The 27,374-nt window shown below is 40.5% G+C and overlaps 1 protein-coding gene across 1 annotated transcript in view; it reads left to right on the forward strand.

Moving 5' to 3' along the window:
- CUBN (cubilin) overlaps window positions 1–27,374 on the forward strand; it is a 256,824-nt gene that overhangs the window by 84,748 nt on the left and 144,702 nt on the right. Inside the window, exon 28 of the mRNA XM_032880903.1 lies at window positions 9,449–9,599. Coding sequence (XP_032736794.1) covers window positions 9,449–9,599 — 151 coding nt within the window. The remainder of the gene's footprint in view (window positions 1–9,448; window positions 9,600–27,374) is intronic.

Below are 27,374 nucleotides of genomic sequence, written 5' to 3' on the forward strand. Positions count from 1 at the left end.
TAGGGACGAGAGGGTGGAGTCATGTATGCCAGGAGTCTGTGTTTTTTTATTGGCCAAGGTCAAGGTGTAGTCAGGAAAAAGGTTCAGAGGAGCCTGGCTGGAGTCCACTGGAGGACAAAATCCTTGTCAGAACCGCAGGGAGTGGGCGGGGGGTGGGGGGGGGCAAGGCCCCGCGGGGGGCTGCCAGGCCCGAAGGAGTCTGTGAGTCTTGCAGGCACTGGCGCTGTGTGAGGAGTGTCAGGGAGCACCCTTAGTGCGGCAAGAGATCTTCCAGGAGTGAACGGGGGAAATGGCACACCCAGATTGGCACTTTTAAAAACTCTGGCTTCAAGAGAAAATTGAAGGGAGGGGAAAGTAACGGAGGAGATCCAGCAAGGGGGCTGTTGTGGTCCAGGTGAGAGAGATGCCAGTTCCTCGCATGCTGAGGAGGGAGAATGCAATAGGATTCTAAAGTCCTTAGGAGGCAAAATCAGCAGAAGTGGACTGAGGATTAGATGGGGGTAGAGGGGTCGCATGGTGAAGAAGAGGCTGAGATGTATTAATGGTTGTTTTTTTCTCTTTTTTTGAGAGGGAGTAGCAGGAGGGGCAAAGGGAAAGGGAGGGAGAGAATCTCAAGCAGGCGCCACTCCCAGAGCTTGACACGGGACTCGATCCCATGACCCAAGGGTCACAAGCTGAGCCAAAACCAAGAGTCGGGACACCCAACCAACTGGACCATTCAGGTGTCCTTAATGGTTCATTTCTTAAGACACTTAATTTCCCTCTTGCTTTCTCTCCGCAGCCTGCTTTACTGATGCCTTTGACACTTTCACAAAGGATAAGTGATAAAACTACCATATTAGTCCACTTACTTCCCTCGAATCTCTGTTAAATATAATGAAGAATATATTGATTCGATTGACTTACAGGAGTTTTGCATATGTTTATTACAATTTAGAAGTTATTTTTTCTCCATTATTACAGAGAATGAAGACTTTATTGTATCCTTGGATTTGACAGCTACTATTTTAAAAATATGATTATCAATGAGGGGAACAATAAATTATTCTTGAGGGGCTTAATTACAGAACTTCTACATTCCTCAGTTTCCAGAACTCTAAAATGGGGATAACAGTGGTACCTGCTATATGGAGATTCTAGGAATTTTTAAATTCGGTCACACAGACGAAGGGCTTAGAGTAATATTCAGCTAGTAAATATTATTTATTAAATGCTAATAAACATTATTTGTGATTATTTAAACATAAACAAAATTTGATGGATTAATTTTTGCTTTCAAAAACATTTTGCAGTCAGTGCAGAACTTTAGTTTCCAAAGCAGTCTTTCCAGTTGTGATGAACATAGATTGGTCCCATGTAAGGAGAGCAGGGCTTCTGTCCCTGGCATCTCAGTTCTCTTGCAACAAAAGCAACAAAAGCTGCAGGGACTCTATATCTGAATGTAAGAGGCATGGTGGTTAAAATCCCATTTGCCGGTTGCAGAAAAGCTGATGAGATTTTATGTCTTAGGAGCAAAGGGTCTGAGCTGACTTTCATCATCATGGCATCTCCTTAAACACTTCCCGGGCAGATAAGTCATGCTTCCTGCAACTGTCTGTCCGAGGAAGTTTGCTTCTAGACTGCTTGGCATTTTGCTTAGAATTCAGAGATAAGCTATTTTAATTCTGAGGACAACTGCTATCCAAAAACACTCATAAAAAGTGACAACAATACACCAAACAATTCAGTTTATGTCTCTATGCCAGAAATGAGCCTAGCATTGTACTTAATTGTGATCTGGATTCAAAAGTTTAGAATGAAGTGTATCTATTGATTAATTACACCAAATACTTCATATTGGCATTAAAAGTAACAAGAAGCACTTTATAAGAAATTTAATACTGCAGCATTGCCCAAGAAAAGTGTGGGGTTTTTTTAATCATAAAAAATTAAAAAGGAGAGATATTGATCTCCATGTAATCAAAATCCCTTTCCTAAAAAGGAAATGCTGATCTTTCCTGACCATCCCTCACAATGAAGAATTTCATGTGATTGCATTAATTTGCTACAGTTAATGAGGCAGACACAGCAGCCTTCAAAAGATAGCCTTTGCTCTTGGATTCAAAAGAAATTCTTGAGTGTTTCCCTTCTCGATGGTCTCAAACATGAAGGACAGAATCAGGATGAATGATAATCAGACCTATAGATAGCTTCCGCCCTACCTGGAAGACAGTAGAAATCACATCCGAGGCTCAAAACTTGAAATTGCTCTCCATCCACACTTCCTTTCCTGGTACTCCTGAATCTCGTGCTCTCTCCTCCGGCCACAGGCAGTAAGCACCTGGAGGGTCCCTTCCAGCATCTAACAGGCATGTGGCTTGAACAAGAACGCAGGGCTCAGAATGCCAAGTTTTAAAATTAGGAATCGTGGACTTGGGTTAACTATCTTGATTGTCTTATTTTTAAATTAGGAAAGATTTCCAACTGCAACATTTCAGAATTTTCTTTGAAAAAATGCTGTGTTGACCCTTCAGTGCTTGCATTTACTATGTGTTTAATGGGCTTTCCCCCACTTCTTCCCTCAACTGGGGAAGAACACATTGCAGTACCCTAGGTCTTTCCAGCTCCGCGTTCTATGATTTCCTGTCGTTCTGTGAAGCAGATCTGTCCCCGTTTCTGAGTCCACCTTTAGCAGATGCTGAGGCTTTTAAGAGGCAGAATAATTTTTTAAAGATGTTTAGTCTTTTGCTGTGGTGGTATAATTGGCCAAGGGAATGCTGCGGTTCTTGGAATTAAATGTTCATGTTCCCATGGGAGAGTAGGCTTGGCTTTCAATGCATCTCACTTACCACTAGGGAGGGAATTAGGCTGGTAGGGCTCCATCAGCAACTCTCAGAACTTGTGTTTGTGAGAAGTCTTTAGTCCCTGAACATCTGAAGGAATTCTTTTTTTTTTTTTTAAAGATTTTATTTGTCAGACAGAGACAGAGAGAGAGAGATCGAGCACAGGCAGACAGAGTGGCAGGCAGAGGCAGAGGGAGAAGCAGGCTCCCCACCGAGCAAGGAGCCTGATGTGGGACTCAATCCCAGGACCCTGGGATCATGACCTGAGCTGAAGGCAGCTGTTTAACCAACTGAGCCACCCAGGTGTCCCTGAAGGAATTCTTTTTAAATAAAGTATTAGTCTAGGAGGGTATGTGCTATGGCGAGTGCTGTGAAGTGTGTAAACCTGGTGATTCACAGACCTGTACCCCTGGGGCTAATAATACATTATATGTTAATAAAAATAAATAAAGAAAGAAATAATTAGTCTAATTAATAATAAAAACCTACTTATGATAAAAAAGTAAGCATTAGGGACAAAATATAGTTTTAAATTAATGCAGAAGGAGATTACCTTATATAATAACATTTTAATGGACCAATTTTCACGTCTAATCTTGAGATTTGTCTAAAAGACTATGGAGATAGACAGTATAGTATTTTTAGTAGACCAGGTGGGTAGCTGAGAACCCAGAAGTGCATGGAATTTTGGAATGGAAAGACATTACCAATGCATATCTACACTGCTATATAAATAGGTCCCCAAAGATAATGCTTTCTTGAAAAAATAAACTTACCTGATTACATGGGGATATATAGTCATTGCAGGACATTTGGAAAATATAGAAAAACCTAGATAAAATAAAAACAAAATAAAACAAACAACTTAAATTACATTTCTACTAATAATTTTTGGTGGTATTTATTTCCTGTAGTTGCTCTTTATATATTTTGTTTTAATATTCAAAGGGGATCATTCTGTACATATTATCCTATAATGACTTTTTTTCCAGGTAACAATAGCTTGTGAGTATCTTTCTGTGTTATTCATAATACCGCATCATTTACAACATGACGCATTCCATCATCCCAGTACGGCCATTTCTTCCTGTGGAACATTTAGAATCTTTGTCAAATTTCCACTATTATAAACAATGCTGAGATAAACATTCTTGTAGTTAAATCTTTGCACACATCTGTGATTAGACAATGGTTTAAAAAGTGAAAAAAAATCAGCCTTTGTGGCTTCTAATATGAATAATATACAGAAAGCAGAAACAAAAATGTCAATGTGCTATTAGAGGGACCAGCAGTGAGCTGCCACGTGCTAAGGCCACCATCTCCTCTGTGTGTGAGACAGACATCTAATTCAGAGTGACACAGAAGAACTCAGAATGTGGTCTTCGATGGGTTTCTTGCTGTCATGCAAGGCCCAGCATTATGAGTAATTGTTTAATTTTAGATGGTTATTTCATATTTCCTGCCCCACCCTGTCAGCACATGGCAGCCGTCGGGAGGATATGTGCCTGTGTATCAGGGAGCACTGTGCAGGGCCACGTGTCTGATGGAGGACCCTGCCTCCTGGGGCCATCACGGAGCCAACCAGAGTCTACCACGCTTTGTTAGCTTTCATCTTTATCATCTGCCTAATTTACTCTCCCCAATTCGATTAAGTTTTTATCCCCGTAGGCTTTTCTCATCCACAATGGGAGTCTTTTACCCTACTCTGTGATTCTTGTTTGGTAATTTCTACTGTTGTTACAGGAACATTTCAAAGACTTTCAAATTTAAAATAAATGCTGAAGTTTCCAGGTTTATTCAGATTTTTGCGTAAACTTTGGCAACAACATTTCTAATAATTACTCTCATGAGGCAGTTCTCATAGGACCTGTTACAGTTGTTTTTTTGGGAGGTGGGGGAAAATCTGAAGAAATGCCCCAAGAATTCACCAGTTCCCACCCCTTTGGAGGGCCAGTGGCAACGCTATTAGGGCTGCAGGCTGACTGGACAGCCAGGGGAGAAGAGGCAGCAGCAAAAAGAAATGTGTGCAGAGCCACTTTGCCTACCATTTATCCCTCCCTTCTCCATCTCCCCAGGGCAGCCTTGACTGATTTCCTAATGCTCTCTTTGCCACCATCCCGTTATGATCCACCATCTTCCTCCACCCCAACACACACATTATACTTACACTCTCCCCTACAGTATGGTTTGCTCTGGGCTACGCGCCCCACGCATGGGGAATGGCCTCACAGAACCACATTGTCATGGCAACATGCTGCAAGCAATGGCCGTCCATCTCCATACAAGTGATTCATTGATTCAGTACTTCCCTGTCTGGTCTGCCAGGGATGATTTCTGAGAAATATTTTACGTGAGTCATCTGAAGTTCTCTATACCCATCATATTTTTCTCTCAAAACTATTTCTAGAATGATTTCTTTGGAAAAAAATGTTGGTTCCCTTTGCCTCTGACCAAGAGTTAAAATAACAATTTAAGCACATTCCATATGTGTCTCACACTCAACCTAGTACGTGGTCTGTCTCATTTGCTGTTTACAACAGTACTTATAAGATAAGTACTATCATGATGCCAAATTTATGAAAAAAAAATTTGCTAGGAAAAGAAAGTAATTCTCACAAGATTATATTCTAAAAAAAAGTTCAGAGCTGGACTGGACTGTATACCTACAACCTGATCAAAATTAATATACTCTAGTATGCTCTTATAGGGAAATTACTTTCTGGCTTGCCGTTGAATATAATCTGTTAGTGACACTGACTTTGCAAAGCTAATCTGTACACTCACCGAGTATAGTTCCCAGAAATTTTAACCATGTTCTTACACTGACTAGAATTTTAGTTCTCTATAAATATTAGGAAATTCTCTGCTACACCTAGAATTCTCCCTCATGGCAGGCAAATTATTTCAATACATGTTAAACTCTAAAGTTTTTAAAGTTTTTAAGTTTTTAAAGATGTGTAATAGAAGATGGACCAAACATTTTTCCCAGAGTTTCTCCATATTTTAATAATATCATCCCAAACAGACTCTTGATTTTATTTCTCTATTTGGACTACGTTTAATTCTTAAAGTTAGTTATCTACTATAAAAAAGTTTTATTGCAGAAAATTTTCAAGGAAATAAGAAAAAATATGAATTAGAAAAAGTATGAATTAGATGCCCATCTAAAATAGAAAGGACTGAGTTTTAGTTGTTACTCACTGTAATATAAAAGGGGTGTAGAAGCCATTTAGACATCCCATGCTCATATACATGAAACAATTAATTATAACTTCATTCATTAAAGTCATAAATTTTCAAAATCATAAAGTTATTTAGCAGCAAAGAAACACTTGAAAAGCACATTTCTGTTCTGAGAGTTCTTGCAGTTCATAAAGTTGATTCCCATAGAGGGAACAAGTTGAAGTACATATTAGCTTACTCTGGGTTCCTCCAGGCTTGCGTTTCAGTGATTCCTAAAAGTACCTATAGAACCCTTACTCTTAGAAAAATTCAACTCTCTCTGTCAGTGATGTATCCTCAGTTTTATATCTTCTGCCTTGTAAGTATGGTTCTTAATAGCTGGAAGGGGTCCACGGATCCTTTCATGTTGCAGCTGGAGTCCGAAGTCAGTATGGCGTCATACACTGTATGTGTGCCAAGTTATCAAACCCATGCAAAGGAAGTAGATAGAAATTGGTAAATGTGGCTTTAGGCAAGAGATTTCCTTCCTCTTTGGGTGTCCTAAGAGTGGTTGAGCTATTTCAGGGTAGAGTGGGGGGTAGGGAGACCTAAACCTCATCCATCCTAAATAAATAGTCTCCTTCAGAGGATAACTGAAAAGATTCTACAGAGGAGATTGTACGTATACAACATATTTACCTTCAAAGATACATTTAAAGGCCAGCCAGAAAGTGGATGCAGCATTTCAGATACTCTAAAAGGTAGAACAACTTCTCAATACAGTTACACAAATTGGATCTGCATATTTAAAGTGAGAATCTCCATCTTTCTTTTCTTAAGTTCTGCTAGTTTCCTTTTGTGGACTGTTTTCCAAGCTTGAGTATTGTTCACACCGAGTGGATCTTTAGGCTTTCTAAAAGCAGTGGAAATCATACCCTTCCTTAGCAGGACCAAGCCAGCATGCTTGCCAGTAGTTGTAGTGAGTCACAGCTGGAACGTCCTGTGGTTAGCATTCTGCTCTGAAAACAGAATCAGGAGCAGCAGGCACCTACTGGTTTCCATGGCAACCAGTATTTGTGTACTTTGAAAAATGACTGTTCCTTTTTGTGTGGTAAATTTACGCGGGAACGAATTATAGAGGTGATGTTAGCCATCTGTGAATATAAACAACAACAAAAAAACCTGATTTAATTAAGTGTAAACTTTAGAAGGACATAAAATTGGGGGTTGGGGTGTTTTTGTGTAGAGGTTTTATTCTATACTAATTAAGTCATTTGTTTATTTGACATATTCAAGCATTTTCATCAATGTCTATTTGATGTTTATTTCAATGCATCACTCTCTCCCCTCCAAAGGCAAAAAGAAACTAATTGTCATTCATCATTGTTCCCCCCCAAACCCGCTCTCTTTGCCCCTGCCCTACTCCCCATCCCACACACAATGTGTTATTTAAGAACAACTGGGATTCAGGGGCGCTCCTTCAATGAAGTAATCCTCTCCAGAAGGAAGAAAAAAAAAATACCCTCTAAGTCATGTGAAAATGTCAGGTTTCTTAATCTTGCTGGGCTGGGGAGGCAAAAATACTGTGCTGCTTATGACCTTGTATAGAGTCTAGAAGACAGTTCCTCAAAATGTCACTATAACCATTTCAGAAGACCCATCAGGCTTAAAGGGATTATGGTTATAGAGAAGTCTTACCTCATGTTTTGTTTCATAAAGTTGAAATAATTAAAGTTTTGGTCACTGAACTACAACCCAAAGTTAAGAATGAGCCTTTTGGAGTGGAAAATAGTAGAGTGTTTCTTACTTTTATACCTCTGCTTGGGAACAGTATGTTTACTTTTGTATTAATTAGTTTTGAATTGGAGTTGGTAGACTGGATTTAGTAAAAAAACAAAACAAAACAAAACAAAAACTCTGAAGCTGGAATAAATACCTTACAGTGAAGCAGTAATTTAGGAGTAAACAGAGTGCAGCCTGGCCCTCCTCCCCACCTCCACCCCCTGCCTGAGAGAGGGGGACCTGCCATCAGAAGCGAAGGATTGTTTTGTTGTCCCATTTTCTTTTTGTGTTACTTTATTCTTTCCCTCATTTTTGTTCCGTCATCATGGCTTCTGTCATCTATCTAGACCCACACATGCTAATAAATATACCACGGGTAACTAGAAAAAAATAGACAACTATGTAGACATTAGTGGAGTCAAAGAAAATACAATGGCTTGAGTCACGAGGAGCCAATCTTTTTAGATTATCATTATCTTTTTTGATTGAGGAGAAATGGCAGAGAAGCTTAATTTTTTTTTTTTTTTAGTTTAGAGGTATGTATCTGATGAAATTAATGAGGCAGATAAAAGGTGCATGACAGGATGTACAAAATAGCTTAGTGGGCAAGTGGGCAAAGACCTCAGCAGAAATGCTCCAGGGGAAGAAATATAAATGCCTAATAAAGATGAAAAACCTTCAACCTCAAAGTAACCTAAATTAAGACAATTATAAACCCCCCAAATTTTCCCTACTAGCACCAGCTATAAAAATAATAGCAGTCATAATTGCCAAGGTCCCCTATAAGAACCATTTCAGTAAAGCGCTAGTGGGGGATACACTGAAATTTCTGATAAGAGATTTAATGATATATATCAAGAGCCATAAAAGGTGATACTCTCTGATTCATTCCCCTTACAGGAATCTTTCCTGAGGGACATTTAAAATATCAAATACTCACATTGGCAAAAAAAAAATTGGAAATGTCTTCAATAAAGTATAACAGAGTATTAGTAACATTTTATGCCACCATCAAAAATGTTTATCTAGACTGTTGAGTGACATGCTTAGAGAAAAACTGGGAACACAATTAAATGTGTAGCCTGAATTTATACACACGCATATACACCTGGACAGGTGTGTATATGTACATATGTAAGTCAACAACAAAAAAGCATTGGCAAGAGAAACTTCTGGTATTAACAAAATATTAAGTGTGGTTATCTCCAATGGGATTAATTTTTGTATTTATCTTTCTTTCACATAGCTTTCTAAAATGTCTCAATTTTTATAGTCAGTCTTTATTTAAAAATATGTGGATCTTACAATTACAAGACTATTCATTGAGCGTCTCTCGTGTGTCATTAATCTGTGAACACATCTCATTCAGGCCACCATTTCCTTATTCTGTGCCTGGATTTACACTTTCAAGGGAACTTGCTAGGCTGACCTAAAATCAAACGTTAGTATTTGGATTTCTGGCTTTATTGGGCTTAGGAATCATCCATAAAACTCTCTCTATATAATCGTCTATTTTTAATGCTTATGTGACGCCTTTCATGCTCAAACTATCTCAGCAGATTTACCCTTAACCTTTTAGCCAAGGAGCAGCTTTGGCCACACGAGCAGACTTTTTTTTTTTTTTTCCCATCTGTCCAGCCATGTGAAGTTTCTCACATTGGGAAGTTTCTGCTTGATTTCAGCTCTACGACGGCTCCCAGCGGATTGGGCGCTACTGTGGAGCAGAGACGCCACCCGCAGGAAGCACCACAGGCTCCCAGCTTCAGGTGCTGTTCTACACTGACGGGGTCAGTCATGGTGAGAAAGGATTCCAGATGCAGTGGTTCGTTCATGGTAAGCCCTGTGCAGATCTTCCTTGTATTTGATACCTGCTGTATGACTAAGAATTATTCCTTTCCCAATTCTCTCTTCGGAAACAATCCCACCCACAAATATTGGGACCTGGTAACCAGTAAGCTGGTGCTAGGCCTTGGTCCATTTCCTCAGACGTTGGTGGCTCCGGGAGAGTTAATCCTGGTCGGGTTAAGAGAGGACAGGGCTTGGAGACCTGCTGAAGTCTTTGCAACTATAAATTGCCGAAGAGAAAGGAGGGGAACAGAGTGAAGTTTCTAGTTGGGGGAAAACCTCGAGCTGGGTGTGGTGAGACATGGCGAGGTGGCATTAGAGTCTCGCAGGGGGCGTGGAATGGAATGACATTCAAGGCTTATTCTGACCTAGCTGTGAAGGAATGGTGGGGGTGAGGATTAAAGGGCAAGGATGAGAGCCACTCAGAGAAAGAAGGGGAGGCACTGGGCCGAGAAGGGAGTGGGAGTAGAGAACTCACTCAGCCAGCGCGTGTGTTGTACCTGCCGGAGTCGGGGCATGTCAGCACCCACCTAGGAACTCATAGTTCAGGAAGCATGTAGGGATGATCATTCTTCCGAGGATGGACATTCACATTTAATGAGCGTTCCGAACCGTGTAGATTGACCTCACGTGGCCCAGTCTAATGAGAGTAGACCCCAGAGCAGTGATTCCCAAAATAGGGTCCCCAAAGAACAGCATCAACACCATCTGACTCTGGTTAGAAGTGCAAATTCCGGGGCCCCCTCCCAGACCTATGGAAGCCTGATAATCTGTGTCTTCACTGCTCTCCCTGGTGATCCAGGTTTGAGAACTGCTCTCCTAGAGGGATCCATACCTAACAAATACAGTCCTTGTGACTATTTTAGTAGCAGTCCTCAACCAAGGTCTTAGGGCTGGCTGGTCTGGTTCAGTCAATTTGAAAGAAAGGTGGAATCGGAATGTTATACTGGGAACCACACACAGACACCGAAACGGTGGCCCTACTGTCAGAATCAGGGGTGAGCCCAAGGCGGGGACACACACATGTGGATTGTGGGACTCTCAAGGGTTGTTAAAATCATAGTCTGTTTACTGTATGAATCTTAGCACTCTACAGAAATGAATACCCTTGTTATACACTGAAGAGTGTTAGATGGTCTGTTAATATGAACTGGAGACTGGGTGTATTTCTGTGAAAATACAAGTAAGGGGCTTTCAGCATTTAAAAATACTTGGGGGTAATCCACAGAGCTACTTATAGCTTGAAATACAGATTAGGAATTCCTAAAGTAAATGAGCTATGATAATTAAGCCTGTGGGAGTTCTGACCTGTTCTCTTCACCGAAGGGGTAGATTGAACCTTGAAATGTAAATTGATTGACTTGTTAAGTGAAGGGACTGGATTGATTTATCTGTGTAATACAGTCCATCTCTAGTATTCTGTGATTCAGAAATGGCGTGATTCTAAGGCAACCGGAGAAGAGAGTGAAAAAAACCTAGAAGACAGGGTAACATCTTGAGAAATGACCCAGATTTTCAAAGGCTCCAGACATTTCCCAGAACAGTTTTCTCAGACTTTCACATGCAGGTGAATCACTGCATGTTAAAATGCAGAGTAAGGTCCATGAATCCTAAATGAGCTTCTAAAATGCTCCCAGGGAACACTGATGGCGCTACTCTGTAGACCACTCTTTGAGGACCAAGGCGAGAGCAGATGTTAAGGCTGGAGATATAAAATGGTAGAAAGACAGCATCTCTAGAGACTAGAGAAACTTCTAAGGTACTCCAAGGGCTCATTGTACCAACAGCAAAATAATATCCTCAGCCTCTCGAGGTCAGGAGGATATGAGCTGGGGCTTCTGTAAGAAAGAACCTTATTGCTTCAGAGATCCAAGGGGAGGAAAGCTTTCCCATGAGACAGAAGAGTGGAAAGGAAGAAACACTAATCAGGTAGAGATTCAGGGCCTAGGGAAGAGGTCCCCACCCCAGATACACGTTGGAATTGTGTGGGAGCTGTAAAGAGAACCAGTGTACTGGGTTCAACCTTCAGATAGGATTCAGTTCATCCTCGGTGGGACCTTAACAATGGCTAATTTAAAAAATCTCCCTAAGTAATTCTGCCATGCATTTAGGATGGAGGGTTTTAGGAGCAGTGATTTTGCTGTTGCTGGTTATAGCTTTCCTCTTGGTGGGTTGCTTCCTGTCCCTTCCGGGCTGTTCCAGCTATCCTACCTGCAGGGCCACACTAGGGAGTACGATTTAATGGTCCTTACTGGCTACACTGGATTACTATATCACTAGATTCTCCCAGCCAACATGCTGGACATGGTTGAATCCTCTGCTGAAAGCTCTGAGTTTTGGGGGGAAATTTTTTTCTACAAGTTCTGTTTGAAATCTTTCTTTGGGAGGGTCAAAGACACTCTCTGTCTATTCTCTTTTCCTATTTACTATGTCACAACTTTCTCTCAATTGTTGAAAACTTGCTAAGCTTGGAATCAGGGTTGCACACAAAATTTTGCCAAATGGGACCAGAACTGAACCTTTTTTTCCTTAACTCTGTGCTGTCCACTATATATAAATTATACTTGGGAAGAACCTCTCGGAAGAGGATTATTAGATTATTTGCACCTCCTAGATTGGTGCAAAATTAACTATCATATACTATAGGCAATGCTTCATGTACACAGAGTTTCTACTGTATATTTTGACTTGGTCTTTGACTTGAGGTAGCCTGGGAGTGGGGCCAACAGAAAAAACTAGGGTCAGGGAAGAGGTCTTTGTAGGAGAGGTTCTTCCACTTCTTACCCAGCAGACATGGACTGAAGACATACATCTTTTTTCACATTTACCCATGTGTTCATTCCACAGATACCGAAGAGCTGTTTGGGGCCAGGTACTGTGCTAGGGCTGGGGCCAGGGTATGACCCCAACCACAGGCCTGGTTCTTGGTTTTATAGAGCTCCGCCGGGTGTCTGTGAGAAGTAGCCACCATGTAATATGTTCACGAGTCGACATAAAGTCAAAAGTGTCAGAAGGGCCATGGGAGCACATAAGGGGGGATTTGATCTAGACAGGAGGTCGGAGAAGTCCCACATGAGAATAGGACCTTTAAACTAAAATCTAGGAATAAGGGTGCCTGGATGTCTCAGTGGGTTAAAGCCTTTGCCTTTGGCTCAGGTCATGATCCCAGGGTCCTGGGATCGAGCCCTTTATTAGGCTCTCTGCTCTGCTGGGAGCCTGCTTCCTCCTCTCTCTCTGCCTGCCTCTCTGTCTACTTGTGATCTCTGTCTGTCAAATGGATAAATAAAATCTTAAAATTAATTAATTAATTAATTAAATGTAGGAATAAGTGGGAATGACATAGGCAAATAGGAGAAGGATTTCCAGTAGAAGAAGGTCCCTGTGGTGGGAGGCAGCAGGGTAAGTATGAGGCACCCAAAATCCAGCGTGGCTAGGGTCCAAGGTCAGAGGGAGGAGTGCTGGAGGGGCTGGGGAGCTAAGCTGTAGCCAGAGTGTTCTGGTCACCCAGCTCACTTCCAGTTAGTGGCTCAGGCAGGGCTAGGCTCTGCACCCTCTCTTTCACATAAATCCTTGGGATTTCAGAGAGCGCAGTTCTAGTAGGACCTTGAAGCACTGAAGGCACATGCCCTGTGGCAGGATTTGAAATACAAACTAAAGCACAAAATACAAATAAATACAAAACAAGCAAAGACAAAATCCAAAACACGTTAAAAAAGCTGGTCTCCATGTGACAGTATAAGAGGCATGTTGTTGAGTAGGCGTGGTTGTAGGTGAAGGTATTTCCAGAAGCTCATCTCTGCACAGACCCTCCACACCTCGGTCTCAGAGTGGGGATGGTAGGCCAGGGCCCAGCACACCCCGCCTGACTCTAGCACGCATGCTGCTTTGCTTTCCCTGCCGGAAGGAAGATCCTTCAAACCTGTAGCCTCTTTTCATTCGAGATATCTCATTTCAGGCTCTCATCCCCCCCACCCCCTAGCTCTTTTCCAAACTGTGCAGTAAGAACTCCAAAAAGCTCTTCACTGAGAATTCAGAATCTATACTGGCATCATTTCCTGAGTATTGCTACTGAGGGAGAATCCACACCAACCCCCTCCCTGCCCCACACTTCATCTATTTTGCCCATTAATAAATAAGCCTGTTTTCAAAATGTGCTTCTTTGTCAACTGTACAGATCTTCTATTTGCTTTGAGAACATGGATGCACAATCAGGCTTTATTTGTGGGGCCCATTTTTAAAGAGGCTCTGTAGATGTGAGATTAAACCGCGCTGCCTGGCCTTTATGCAGACCATCAAAGAGAATCCCACTCTGGAAAGAAAGAAATGGCCACAGTTGCCCTGCCTGGCTCAAAGGTTCACAGTATTGAGTGTTGACAGCATTGTCCAGGGGTTGAATTCGGCCTCGGGGGCCTCCGTTGGGGCTGCTGAAGGGAATATAGAACTCTCTGCAAGCTGTGTGAATAGCGGCCTCCCTCCCAGTTGGCTGTGCACACCCCTCGCCTCTCCTGGCCGTCCCTCCCAGAGGCCCTCTTTCACAGGCAGTGGGATCCAGCATACAAACAAGGTCAAGGAGCTTTGTGAGAGAAAGAGTGACATTTGCAAAGGGAGAGCACCCCTCAGCTGGGAATAGCAGGAAAAGGGCTAAGTGGCATGTGATCGGGAGGTGATGTCACCCTGGGTTTTCACAAAGAAAAGTGTGGCCTTTTCTTTGGGGAGATAGATGACATCAGCTTCTTGAATGGGGGCTGGTTCCATTTTGCCTTCTTTTTAGCTGTTAATGAGATTTCTCAAGCCTTGAGGGGAATGCGCTGGGAAGAACATGGCTCCCCGCCTCCATGGCTGGCTTGCTTGGAACATGAGCCAGTCCCTTTTTGAGTTCTTATGGACGTGTAGTACTATATGAAAGGGCTTTTAAAAAAATATAATTTTAGAGGCTTGGCAAAGAACCTCCATGAGGTCAGCAGTGTTTCTTTCAGACCTTCCCTCTACTTTTCTTTCCCTCACATGGCCTTCTCAATAGTCTTTGTTTACTTCTGGTCTTTCAGGGGAATTCCTTCTCATTGGTAATTTTTATTCTTTCTGTGACTTAGAATATATGAGCTTGGGTTTCTGAGAGGTTCACCCTTTGAGGACAAAGGTCTTATCTTTTGTAATAACATTATCCATTTGCCTTATATGCAAATGCTGGCTCATCTCTCTTCGGGTGTGAGGGTGAATAAACTTGGGTCTTTGGGGCAGTCTGGGCCTGTTCTCCACAGGACAGATCGTTTGCAATTGTGCATCAGCTTATAGTGACTGCCCGTAGCCTCTGGAAGCAGGAATTTATCAGGAACCTGTTTTTCCTTCGTTCAACCTACCAACCAATCAATCAACCAACCAACCAACCAACCAACCAACCAACCAGCGTGTTTATTTTTCCATGACCAGGTTCTGGGCTTGGTGTTTAGAATGTAGAGAGTGTTTTAGTTTGCTCAGGTAGCCATAAGAACATGCAGCAGACTGGGTGGCTTAAACAGCAGAAATTTATTTCTCACTGTTCTGAAGGCCTGAAGTCCAAGATGAAGGTGTCGGCAGATTTAGTTTCTCCTGAGGCCTCTCTGATTGCTTGCTGACAGTGGCCTCCCTATGTTATGTCCTCACAGGACTTTTCTCTGTGAGCACACACCCTGGTGTCCCTTCACATATCCCAATTTCCTCTTCATAAAAGGACACCGGTCAGATTGGATTCGGGCCCACTCTAGGGGCCTCATTTTGATGTAATCACCTCTATAGTGGCCCTATGTCCAAAGATGGTCATATTCTTGGTACTGGGGCTTAGGGCATCAGTATATGAATTTTAGCAGAGAGACTCAGCCCACAACAGAGAAGAAGGAGATAGCATCCTTGACTTTAGGGAGTTAGTCATCTACTAGGGGAGATAGACAAATAAACCAACTGTAGAAATAAGTCCAGGATAAGTCCATGATGCTGTGGGAGCAGAAGAGATGGAGGATAGCTTGAGGGACCTTGAGAGTCTCTCCAGACAGCTGTCATGCTTGAGCTGAGTTTTTGAAGAGTGAACAAGAATTGATCAGTCGGACTAATATCTGGGAGAGGAAGGTATTTCTAAATAGAAGCAGGGGGCTTGGGATATAGCACCCAAATTTTGTAATGGGCAAGGATTTCAGCTGGAGCACATGTTCTCAGTGCCAACCCCAAGTGTATGAAAATTGGTTCTTGGGAGAGTGAAATAAAATTCTTGTATTTAATGGATAAAGCACAGATATGTATCATACGTAGCATGTGCTTTATGTGTAATGTTAACATCCCATGGATGAGAACTTAGGAAAATGTATCTAGGAAGTTTCCCTAGAAGGGCAATAATGACCAAACAGTTGGGAAACACTGAGCTCCAGGGAATGAGGGAGCTGTGGCAGGACAGGTTGTCAGAGATCAATTGGTCAGAGCCATTGCAAGAACTTGGATTTTATTTCCTGTTGTCTGTCCTGAGCCTTGCCTCTGCATAACACAAAAATTCACAACAATCTAGAGGGATGATGTTCACAGTGAAAGTGATTTTATGAATTGTGGTCAGCAAAGATCCAGGGCACGCTCACCAGGCCGGGATGTGAATCACGCCTTCTGGTCCTCATGGCAGACAGAGGCCCTTCTCTTGCTGGTGACGAATTGCTTTCATAGTCACTTCCTGCTGGGCAGTGATAGATACAATGTCGCAGAGAGAGAATGATTTTTTTTTCCCCCTAAGATTTTATTCATTTATTTGACAGAGATCACAAGTAGGCAGAGAGGCAGGCAGAGAGAGAGGAGGAAGCAGGCTCCCCGCTGAGCAGAGAGCCCGATGTGGGGCTCGATCCCAAGACCCTGGGATCATGACCTAAGCCGAAGGCAGAGGCTTTAACCCACTGAGCCACCCAGGCCCCACCCCCGAGAGATAATGTTAAAACACCTGTCACAGTCAGCCTTTGAAGTAGCCTCCTTGCCAATTGAGAAGGAGTCTTCTGTTCAGTCAGTTGGTAAGCAATCTCTTGGTAAAGACAAATGAGTAAAAAAAACGTGGACTCCTGTGACTGTTTTATTCTTTAGTGTGATACAAGGTAAAGAAATCCTGTCCCACTTGGACAGAAATTTAAGTAAAAGAGAAGTTTTCAAGAAACATTAGTTGTGTTTAAGTTAACAGTTATTTCCCTAAACACAGACTAGCCTTTCTCTCACATTTGTACTTGTTATATCCCATCCTCCTATCCTGGCCTCTTCCATCTGTTTGATATTTTGAACTTTTTCTTTGTGATACAGCAAATGTTTAAGCATGGAGACTGACTGAACACAGTGTTCATGTAGAACCAAAGCATAGATTTCTGCACTGTGATACTCTGTCTGATTTTTATTGATGGCAAATTCTTTTTGCCAAGAAGCTCTTAATGGGTGATGTTGTTTATAAATTAACTGACATTTATAAGATTGGGATAATAATTTACTAAGAAAATCATGCACCTCTTTTTGCTTTGGCTTCAGAACCTTTTCAGTGAGATCCTAGTAATCAGAGGCAGCATTAAACATGGGCAGACCTTTCAGAATGAGTGGGAAAGCTAAATCCTGACATTATTTGCCTCCTTGACAACAGAAAATACACATACACACAGCTGACCTTCATCTAACGTTGGCTCTAAGTCTGGCAACCAGTGAGGACTGTTTAGGAGTCTTGCAACCCAATTCCCATGTCGCTACTGTTTGAAAAAGTTTGAGTTCTGTTTCCATTGCTCCTCTTTGAAACAGTTATAAAAAGAAAAAAAAAAAAAGTAACTCCCAAACAACCATGACCTTCCCAAATCATATATTGCACACTTTGTAATAGTCCTTAAAATTTGGGCCAAATGAAGGGCTTTCTTGAATCTTCTGTTTATGTTCTTGTTCCCTAGCAACAACATCCCTGATAGATACTGCACATACTTTCCAGGGGATTCCACACTCTTTCATTCAACACGAAAAAAAGAAACCACACTTATTTTTTTTTCACAGTTTCAAATTTTTTTGGCAGCCAAAAATGACTAAACCAATGCAGAACAAACACGAAGTTCAGGTTAGAACATTAATTTTTGTCCCAGAAGTTTCTCTTTTTGAACATTCACTTCTTATTGCCATATTTTCTATGGCATTATTTATCCAAGGACTTGATTTCTTTAAGTGCCCCTGTGTATTCAGAGGAACTAATACCCACCTTCCATGGCGTTAACTCACACGACAAAGAAGGAATCTCTGAGGTAGGATAGCAACTACATTCTAGAAGATTTAATAGAATTTCATATTCTCTATATAAGTAATGACATTAATACATTTGTCCCTGATTTTTTAAAAAAAATTATTTATTTATTTGACAGACAGAGATCACAAGTAGGCAGAGAGGCAGGCAGAGAGAGGCAGGACCCTGAGATCATGACCTGAGCCGAAGGTAGAGGCTTAACGCACTGAGCCACCCAGGCGCTCATGTCCTTGATTTTTTTTTTCCTCCTAGATATACCTACAGACTGTTTAGAAGCTACACGATAGAGATTTTAGTACTTAAATGTTTAAGATATTAATTGTGATGAAAATAAACTGCCATATAAAGAGTGAATGAAATGAAATGAAAATAAAAACAAAAGTGAGTGAAAATACAATTTAAATGCTTGGTGCATTATTAATTGACATCTCACTTATTATCACTGGACCAAGAAATTATTTTAAAAACATGTGATGTTATTTTGAAAATGTTGATATTATCATCTTTAAAAAGTGATACTAACCATGTGTGGAGTCCTTTGGTTAGTGCTTTAAATATTGTCTCAGGTTTTGTCCAAAAATGTGCTGAAGTTAGCATTATCATCCCCACATTACAGATAAGAACACTGAGGAAGGAGTCCTGGAGAAGTTAAAGAACCTCCCCAAACATACAAATCCAGTGAGTGATAGAATCAGGACACAAAACCATGGTAGTATAGAACTCCAAAGCCTTTGTCTTAAAGAGCTACACTCTGCCTAAAGGCAAATGTGTTTTTCCCACAACTTTTCATTGCAAAAGAGCTTAAGCATATTGCAGTGCAGAGATGGTCAGAGTTTATAGCAAGAGATTTTGTAACTAAATTCCCACTGAGGATTATGAATGTTTGAAAATGAACATACGCAGTCTTTCCCAAGTAAATAATATTCTGGTTCCAAGGTCTCCCCACTGAATTACACAATTCCTCCTTTCTTCGGGTTCAAGTAGCAATAATGGAGGGGAAGCACATTACTTAGCAAATGACTAGTTCAAAATAGCTGATGTTGTTTGTCCTTCAACACAGTATATGCTCTGTTATTCATTTATAAAGTGCTCCTCTTTGGGCATTGCTACATAGGGTTGACAGAATCGTAAACTTCTGAGCTGGGCTGGACCACAGAGATTATCTAATCTGTTACCATGCTCTAGTTTCCCAAACTAGTTTACAGGAGTTTTATTACAGTGAGGAGTGAAAGGATAGCTGTCCCCCAAATAGTTTGGCTTGACCAGAGGTCAACAATAGGGACATGGTACAGCTCTAGATGGGGTAAATTTAGGAGCCCCACCTGAGAAAGTTTTGCCCCTCTCCAAGGAAGTGACCTCGAGGGCTCGATGCCTGCAGCCTTTGCCCTCTGAGCGCCCTGCACCCTGATATCATCCCAGAAAATGATCCTGTGTCTCAGGATTGGACAGAGCTTAGATGGCTAGAGGATACAACTGTTGGCAAGGTGCCCCCTCTCATATCTGTGCATGTGCTGAGAGGGAGCACCCTGGCTGTGGAGGAAAGGTTGGGAGTAAATGATGGTGGGGCATTCTGCAAGCCATGTGGGGAAGTCTATGAGCCTTTCCCCGGAAGCCTACTGTGGGCCAAAACAATTAAATCAGAAGAAAGCAGGATTGGAATGCATACTTTTAAATAGAAGTATGAGGGTTGAACTTGGAAGTCCCATCAAGAGAACCCATTTCTTCAGTCTCTGCCTATTTGGGGGATTTCATAAAGGAGCTATAAGTAGCCTTAGGCTGGACTAGGCATGTATTTTTTGGGGGAGAAATTAGTCTAGTTGGCTTGGTCTCATTTCATTTCCTTGGAAGATATTTTTATGCCATTTTTATATGTTTTGTTCAGAACTCAGATAATTTAAAAAATGCTTAAGAGAGAGATTGAGTGCTCGATTGATTTCTGAATTGTAAGCAAAGAACTGTTACTGAGGAACCTTTGTTTGATTTGGCCAGAATGCGTAGATGAGGAAGAGAAAGGACACAGTTAATCAAAATAAAGAGATGACACAATTGGCTATACTTCTCTGGGTCAAAATGAAAGATTGTTATCCTTTCGTGTACAGGAAATTAAAATTTATACTATGTGAAAAGTTCCCAAATATGGCTCCATTGGATTCATTTCTCTTTGATGATGTACTAAGGTAAAATACTGCAGTAGTCGGCTCCAGGATATCTGAGAGAGTCAGATAGATATGATAATCTTAATTTTGAAATTCTATGGCATCTTCTATAGTCATTTAAAAGTCATTTTGTAACTATGGGCAGAATCCATTTCAAGCTCCTCACCTCTGTTTTCCAAGTCATTAACTTCATGGTATGGCCTCATTCTTTCTTTCTTTTTTTGTCCCTACCATTAAAAACAGACAACTCTACTCCATATCCATTGCTGTATGGAAATCAGTCAGACAAGTGATTTTCTGAAAATCTGGGCCTGGGATGAGGTCGTTATGAAAGAGGAAACTTTTAAAACCCTTACTGGTTACTCAGTGCTAAGAATCATTATCCTTAGTTCTTGAGTTTGTGTTTCTCCTATTGTGCTACTGAGCCCTAAGTCTGTCTGTAGCTTTCTCAAGGGTAGACTTTGCTGGATCTGAATGTTTGTGGCCACCCCTGCCCTCTCCTCACCGCCAAAACTCATGTGTTGAACCTAACCCTGAAGGTGATGATATTAGGAGGTAGGGCATTTGTGAGGTGATAAGGTAGGTGATGAGGGCTCTGTGATTAGGCCTTTATAAGAGAGGCCCACGAGAGATCCCTCTGCTATATGGCGTCTGTGACCCAGAAGAAGGTGTTCACCCAACCATGTGCGCACCCTGAGCTTGGTCCTCCAGCCTCCAGAACTTTGTGAAATAAATTCCTGGTGTGTATAAGCTACTCAGTCTGTGGTATTTTGTTATAGAAGCCCAAAGAGACCGAAACCAACTTTATCTTCTAACCTTATCCTTAACCAACCATTATCTCAACTTCAGTCTGATAAATAGGAAGTAATTAACAGAAGAAGGAGTCAGGAGAGCTTACACACCCCTACTCCTTCAGGTATTATACTCATAGTTGCTATAGTTTTGTGTCAGTCTTCAAGTTTGGCTGTCCTGTCTATCAAAAGAATGAGGGTACATTAACTTCCCTAGGGCTGCTGTAACAAAATACCAAAAACTGGGTGTCTTCAAACAACAGAAATTTATTTTCAAAGTTTCAAAGGCTAGAAGTCCAAAATCCAGGTGTTAGCAGGGCCATTCCTCCAGGGACTCTAGGGAAGAATCCTCTTCTAGCTCCTGCAGGTTGCTGACAATCCTTGGCTTTCTTTGGCTTCTAGAAGCATAATTCCAATCTCTGTCTCCATCCTCAGTGGCTTTCTTCCTTCTGTGTGTCTGTATCCAGATTTCCTTCTTCCCATGAGAACGCCTATTATATTAGATTTCAGCCCCACTCTGATCCACGGTGACCTCATCTTAACTTGGTAACATCTACAAAGACCCTGTATCCAAATATGGTCACATTCACAGATCCCATGTGGATTTGATTTCTGGGGGACACTATTCACCCTAAGATGGGAATGTCTGCAACTTTTGACAAATTTCTCCTCTCTTGGGGTCAGCATGCTTTGTCTTCTTTCTTCTTCCTTTATTCTCAGGAGGATTTCACATTCCTTGGTCTTTTATTATCTGATCTTCTTCTCTGGTTTCATCTGTGATTGCTCTAGTTTGTGCCAACCCACAAAATGTCCCAGAAAATTAATCTGCAAATCCTTAAGATCAGATCATATCCTTGAAATCAGGTGGATCACGGGGGCTCTACACTTGGCCTTGTCTATAAAGAGTCTAGTGATCTGACTTTTGTATTTCCTCTTAGTAGGATAGATACCTATCATTTGCCTTTCTCCTGCATCCCAGGAGAGCAGTACTGTTGGGAAATTAACTGTTAAAATCAAAATTAACAGGTAAAATTGCTGACTTTTTGTGGCTCTTCTCCATGCAACAGTCACCTTTGGACAGCTTTGGCCATTTTAGAGAGCTTTCTACCTCCACTTTCTACCCCTTTCCTTAAATTTCTCAGTTCAAAATTGCTTTACCTATATTATTTGCCTACCTCATAGATGAAACAGAAGTGAGGCCTGTGTATGCCAGGAAATAGTTCAACCTTGCCTTGGGTTGGACCATCCCCCGCTTCTGAGCTCTTAGTTGCCATTCTGTATCATACCTACCCCACCGGAAGAATCCTTATTGGCAATGTCTTCCAGCAAGCCCACTGCACCATAGGCTGCCCTCTAGCATGTCAGAGGGAAACTGCACTAAGCAGTTTCTCAAGGTATTATAGGAGAGAACATTTTTAATTTTAAATAATAGAAAAACAAAATCCACATCAGTCATTTTAATGAAGTGCATGAGCATCATGATTTATTGTGTTTAAAATTTATTCTTTTACTGTATTTTGACTTTTCACCTCCTTTTTAACACTGACCACTGATTTCTCAGGTGTTTCCTTTGGAAGTTGAAGGATGAGGATGTGAAGATGTCCTGTTTGGGTCTCTGTTCCTTTTCTTCCAGCCTCGGTGGGCTTTGGCCACGCCTGTTCCATGCTGGCAGCCCTCCAAGTACTATTGGTTTACAGATCATAGTTTCAAGAAAATGCCAAGAGAGAGACTTGGTAGTTTCAAGAAAATACCAAGAGACTGCATTTGAGCAACTGTAGAGAAACACAGAAAGCACTTCTAAAACTTTGAGGCTGTGGTTCCATTTAGCTGTTTCTTCGCTGGTTTGCTTTTATTAGAACTCTTTTATTTAAAAATGACACCAACAACCCAAAACCTTGAAGAGAGAACATACATAGATTATGCTTAATTTTTGTGTGTGCATTCTGAAATTTTATACCTTGCTTGTTTTAGACCAAAACAGCAAAACAAAACAAAATCAGCATTAGCAAAGTCCTTTTATGAAAAAACTATCTTCACAAGTAAGCAAGTTTAGCAACAGCTTTTAACTCTTCCTTTTTATGAGTTTAGTAGATCAAGGTGCTTCCTGCTGATAAGGTAAGCACTTCCTTTCAGCTGATGACTGGGAGTTTGGAGGAAAAGAAATCAAATAGATTATCAGTCACCGCGACTAAAGTTTTATAAAGATTAACTAATGAAAACTGAAAAACATGTGATTCTCTGTAGGACCTTATTCTATTCCAGCTCAGCTGCTGTCTAATGATATTAATATATTAGATTTTGTCAGATTTGCCTCACATTAAATGAAAAAGGGTTTTACTTTATTTTTTTCAGGTTGCTGTGGTGATTTTCCCCTCAGTAATGGATAGAACAGTAATGACGACAGTGTTCAACACTGCCCTTCCAGTGCTTTTGGGCTCCAGTGCCCAACGAGGCATAGTGGAGAGAACACAGAACTGGGCTTAGGGGTGGAGGGGCCAGGCAGAGATGGCCGGTGGCCCCAGATGTGCATTCACAACCTGAGCTGCAAGTCCAGCAACCCTCTGGAGCCTCATTTTGCTTGTCTCAAAACAGGATAGCTGATATGATCTGATATGATCATTCCTGGCTTTTGCAGAGAGTTGTTAGGAATTTCAAATAAGATAATACGTTTATTAAAAGCTGTTTGAAAAACTATGAGCTACCATGCAAATATGAACTCTCTTTACCGTAGCTTAATGAACAACTTAATGAAAAACCTTACTTTGGTTATTTCATTTAATCTGTACAACAACCCTATGAGGTTAAGGATTAATGCTGTTACAGATGAAGAAATTGCGGATGAGAAATGTTCAATTAGTTATGCAAGTGGTAACACAGCCAAGGTTGGAACTCAGTTAGTCTAGTGTCATGGCCTGTACTTTACTTGGAATATTATTATATTTTCAAAAGTTTTGCAACCTAACATGCAAATTAGGCAACTCTGAAATTATGTTGTCTCCTCCATGAAAATCTCTTACTAACTGGCTATAAAGAGCTACTTTCTCTAACTCTATTTCTTCTAAAAATGTCTCTCTCAAAACCTTTAATTCACTCCGTTCTATGCTTCTTGGTTTGTCTTTTCCTCACTTAATCATTTTCCTAATGGCGACCCCTAAAATGCTTTCCTAAAGTGATTTTATTTATTTACTGAGAGAGAAATTGAGAGAGAGAGCAGTGTGGGGAGGGGAGGAGCAGATGGAAAGAGAAAGAGAACATTAAGCAGACTCCAAGCCCCACACAGAGCCCAGTGCAGGGTCAGTCCCATGATTGGAGATCATGACCTGAGCCAAAATCAAAGTCAGATGCTTAACGACTGAGCCACCTGATTTATTACTCATTCATTTATTCATCCATTTTATTTATTTATTTATTTATTTATTTATTTAAAATGTTTTGTAATTTTTCCCCTCCCCAAATTTAAATTTAGCAGGAAAGTAAAATGATGATACCTGTTTATGTAGAAAGTTCTTAGTGTTTGGACATCAGCAACACTGATAGCAACTACAGAGGTAAAGCACTTTCTCAAATAGCTATATTTTAAAATTCCACAATCTTTATTAAAAAGAAAACAAAACACACCTGGTTTCTACCCCAGGAGGTGCAGAAATAGTAAATCAAATAAAACAAACAGGCGTGCTACCCAATATGAATAAGACGTTATTGATGAGGCAGAATTAAACTTAGCTTTTGATTCATTTCAGCATTTGGAACACATTTTCTCTTTCTCAGAATTATACACAATGGGACTTTTAGATTATCTTCATATTTCTTTTGACTGATGATGGGCTAGTATGTGTTGATATAGGTTCTAAATCACATTTCTGGTATTAGAAAGGACTCCCTTTTACAGAGCTAATTAAATGGAAAATGATGCATAAATAAAATTTGGAAGACCCATATTATACATTCTTTAAAAACCCCACTATGTATTGTGAATTATAGTTGTCATTTGCTTCCATTTATAATTTTAAAAGTTCAGCTCTTGGTGTGACTTTATAATTTTTCATTTTCATCCATAATTATACCATTCCAAATTGCTGTTTTCATGTCTCACTGTTAACCAAATGATAGCTTAGATTTATGAAACAAAGTATCAAATTCATTACATATTTAATTTTTTGATTAATAGAAATTTTCATAGTTTTTTGTGAATGTTTTTCCTATCACTAAAGGAGAGCATGGGGGGGAAAAAAAGACATCATTCATTTTTTTTTCAGTTTTAAAATGTATATTTTGACATTTTTTTTTTGCCTGATACCATCTACACATGTGTCAAAGATACCAAAGTCGAGGAAAAAGTGATGATACCCAAGAGAGTGAAGGATAACTAGCTAAATGCTCATTAAAATCTCTCATCTGTGGACTGGAAATAAGTATCGAAAGAGAATTATGCTAACACAGTACTATCAAAACTTATAACTTTTAAAATATCTTGTAGCAACTCAACAGGACCATTTATTTATTCTTATTTTTATAACTTACCACCAATTAACATGTAAAGGATAAAACAAAATTCACTGGTTTTTCCAAATCAAAGCGTATTGAAGTTACTCCTTGCAAACTGAAGGAAGAGCAAAGGGAGTTTAATGACTTACAGAAGGGCAGGTGGGGATGGCACTTTTTAGATCTATAAATGGATTTTTTCCAGAGGCATTAAACAACCCTGGCTTCTATAACACTACTTATAGTATCATATATGCTAAATAAATACTTTCTGAATGAATGGATGGGAACTGGAAAGTTATTTCTATCTCGTTGAGAATATAGAAATACAAAGAGTGAAATTTCTACCATAATGATCAGAATTAACTTCATTTTCCAGTACTTCATAGCTTTACCATAAAATACCACTAAATTAGTGTATTCTACTTTACATTTGACTTGAACTTGTAAGCCAAACTTGTTCCCTTTTGATACGTTAAGCTTTGGACATAGTGAGTACACGAAGGAGAAAAGGAGAGAGAGGTTCAGAGTTTTTAAGTGCCCACACTTGTGATCTTTTCCTTCTCGCCCCTCAGTCTTTTCACTCCAAGAGGGTACTTTTAATAATATTGGAATTTCTCCTTAAAAAACACACACTTAAGTGCTATTGAGGAGAGGAGAACATGACATACCTAAAAGTACAGTTTGGCTTTGTGTTTTGTAAACCTTGTTTATGTTTGCTCTAAATCTTAGGGAAAAAGACACTGTGGGCCTCCAAAGCTGTAAGTGGGTAAATAAAATAAAAGCTATGATTTTTCAAAGCATCACTGAATGCCAAGAATCTGATATTATCATTCCAGCTTACACTGACCAGTTTAAGGTATTTGTATCATTATTCGCAGAAGAATTTACAAGGAAACCTAAAACCACTGGAAGAGACAATGGAAAATGTCATGCAGATTTTTAGATGAATCAACTATGATAAAAAAAAATTGAGTTAGCTTGTCTGGTGAACAGAGTGAAATAAAAAATGCAGAGATGAGCTATCTAAGCTTCCACCTCCTTATTCTCTTTTATATGATGTGGCCATGAAGTTGTTCTCCTCCAAAGACTTTTTTCCCACTGGATTTTTTAAATCTGATACAACTGATACAAGATGCATAGGAGCTGAAAATGTGGGTTGGAAAAATGTGGGCAGGGTAACAGAATGCTTTCACTTCCCTATGATGTATTTTAGTAGAAGATGCTACATCTTCAGATAATTTGTATGGGGGTCACTATGTTACAAGACTCCAGGGGGCATCATTTGGTGGCATATTCTATGACCGGCGCTCCCTGATTTTGTGCAGTGGGACTGCGTAAACTGTGCTGATTTTGGCTTCAGGAATGTTTTCCATGTGTTGTTCTAGGAGGAAAACTATTTTCTAATCTTTCATGGCATTCATGCTTTTTCAACATCCACCACAGTCTATAAACAATATCAGCACAGCTAATTTTAAACCGCTTTTTCACGGGGCTTTAACCAGAAATGAAGGTAGGAGCTTTATAGGCCATAGGAAAGGTACTGCTCTGTGTGACACACATTTAAGTCTGAAAACATGGGTTTTCAAAGGGAAGGAGGAAACTGGCAACTCAAGAAGATAGTGACATATTGGACTAGAATCAGGTTTCTTTACCGAATCAAGATTCTTCTGGGGTGCCTGGGTGGCTCAGTGGGTTAAAGCCCTGGGGTTAAAGTGGGTTTAACCCACAAAGTGGGTTAAAGCCTTTGGCTCAGGTCATGATCCCGGGGTCCTGGGATCGAGCCCCAGTCGGGCTCTCTGCTCAGCGGGAAGCCTGCTTCCACCCACCTCTCTGCCTGCCTCTTTGCCTACTTGTGATCTCTCTCTGTCAAATAAATAAATAAAATCTTTAAAGAAAAAAAAAAAAAAGATTCTTCTTAGAATTTTTCTCAGCCATTTTCAGTTATGTGATGATTCTGTATGGGGAATAGTTCTTCTTAACCCTTATAATACCTTTTTCCTAACTCACTGTACATTTGTAGAGTGTGGACAGGAGACATGACCTCAGCTTTACAGGTTGCTTGAAGTCACAGCAG

Source organism: Lontra canadensis, unplaced genomic scaffold, assembly GCF_010015895.1.
Source record: "Lontra canadensis isolate GAN:19392208 unplaced genomic scaffold, GSC_riverotter_1.0 scaffold72, whole genome shotgun sequence".
Classification (NCBI taxonomy): domain Eukaryota; kingdom Metazoa; phylum Chordata; class Mammalia; order Carnivora; family Mustelidae; genus Lontra; species Lontra canadensis.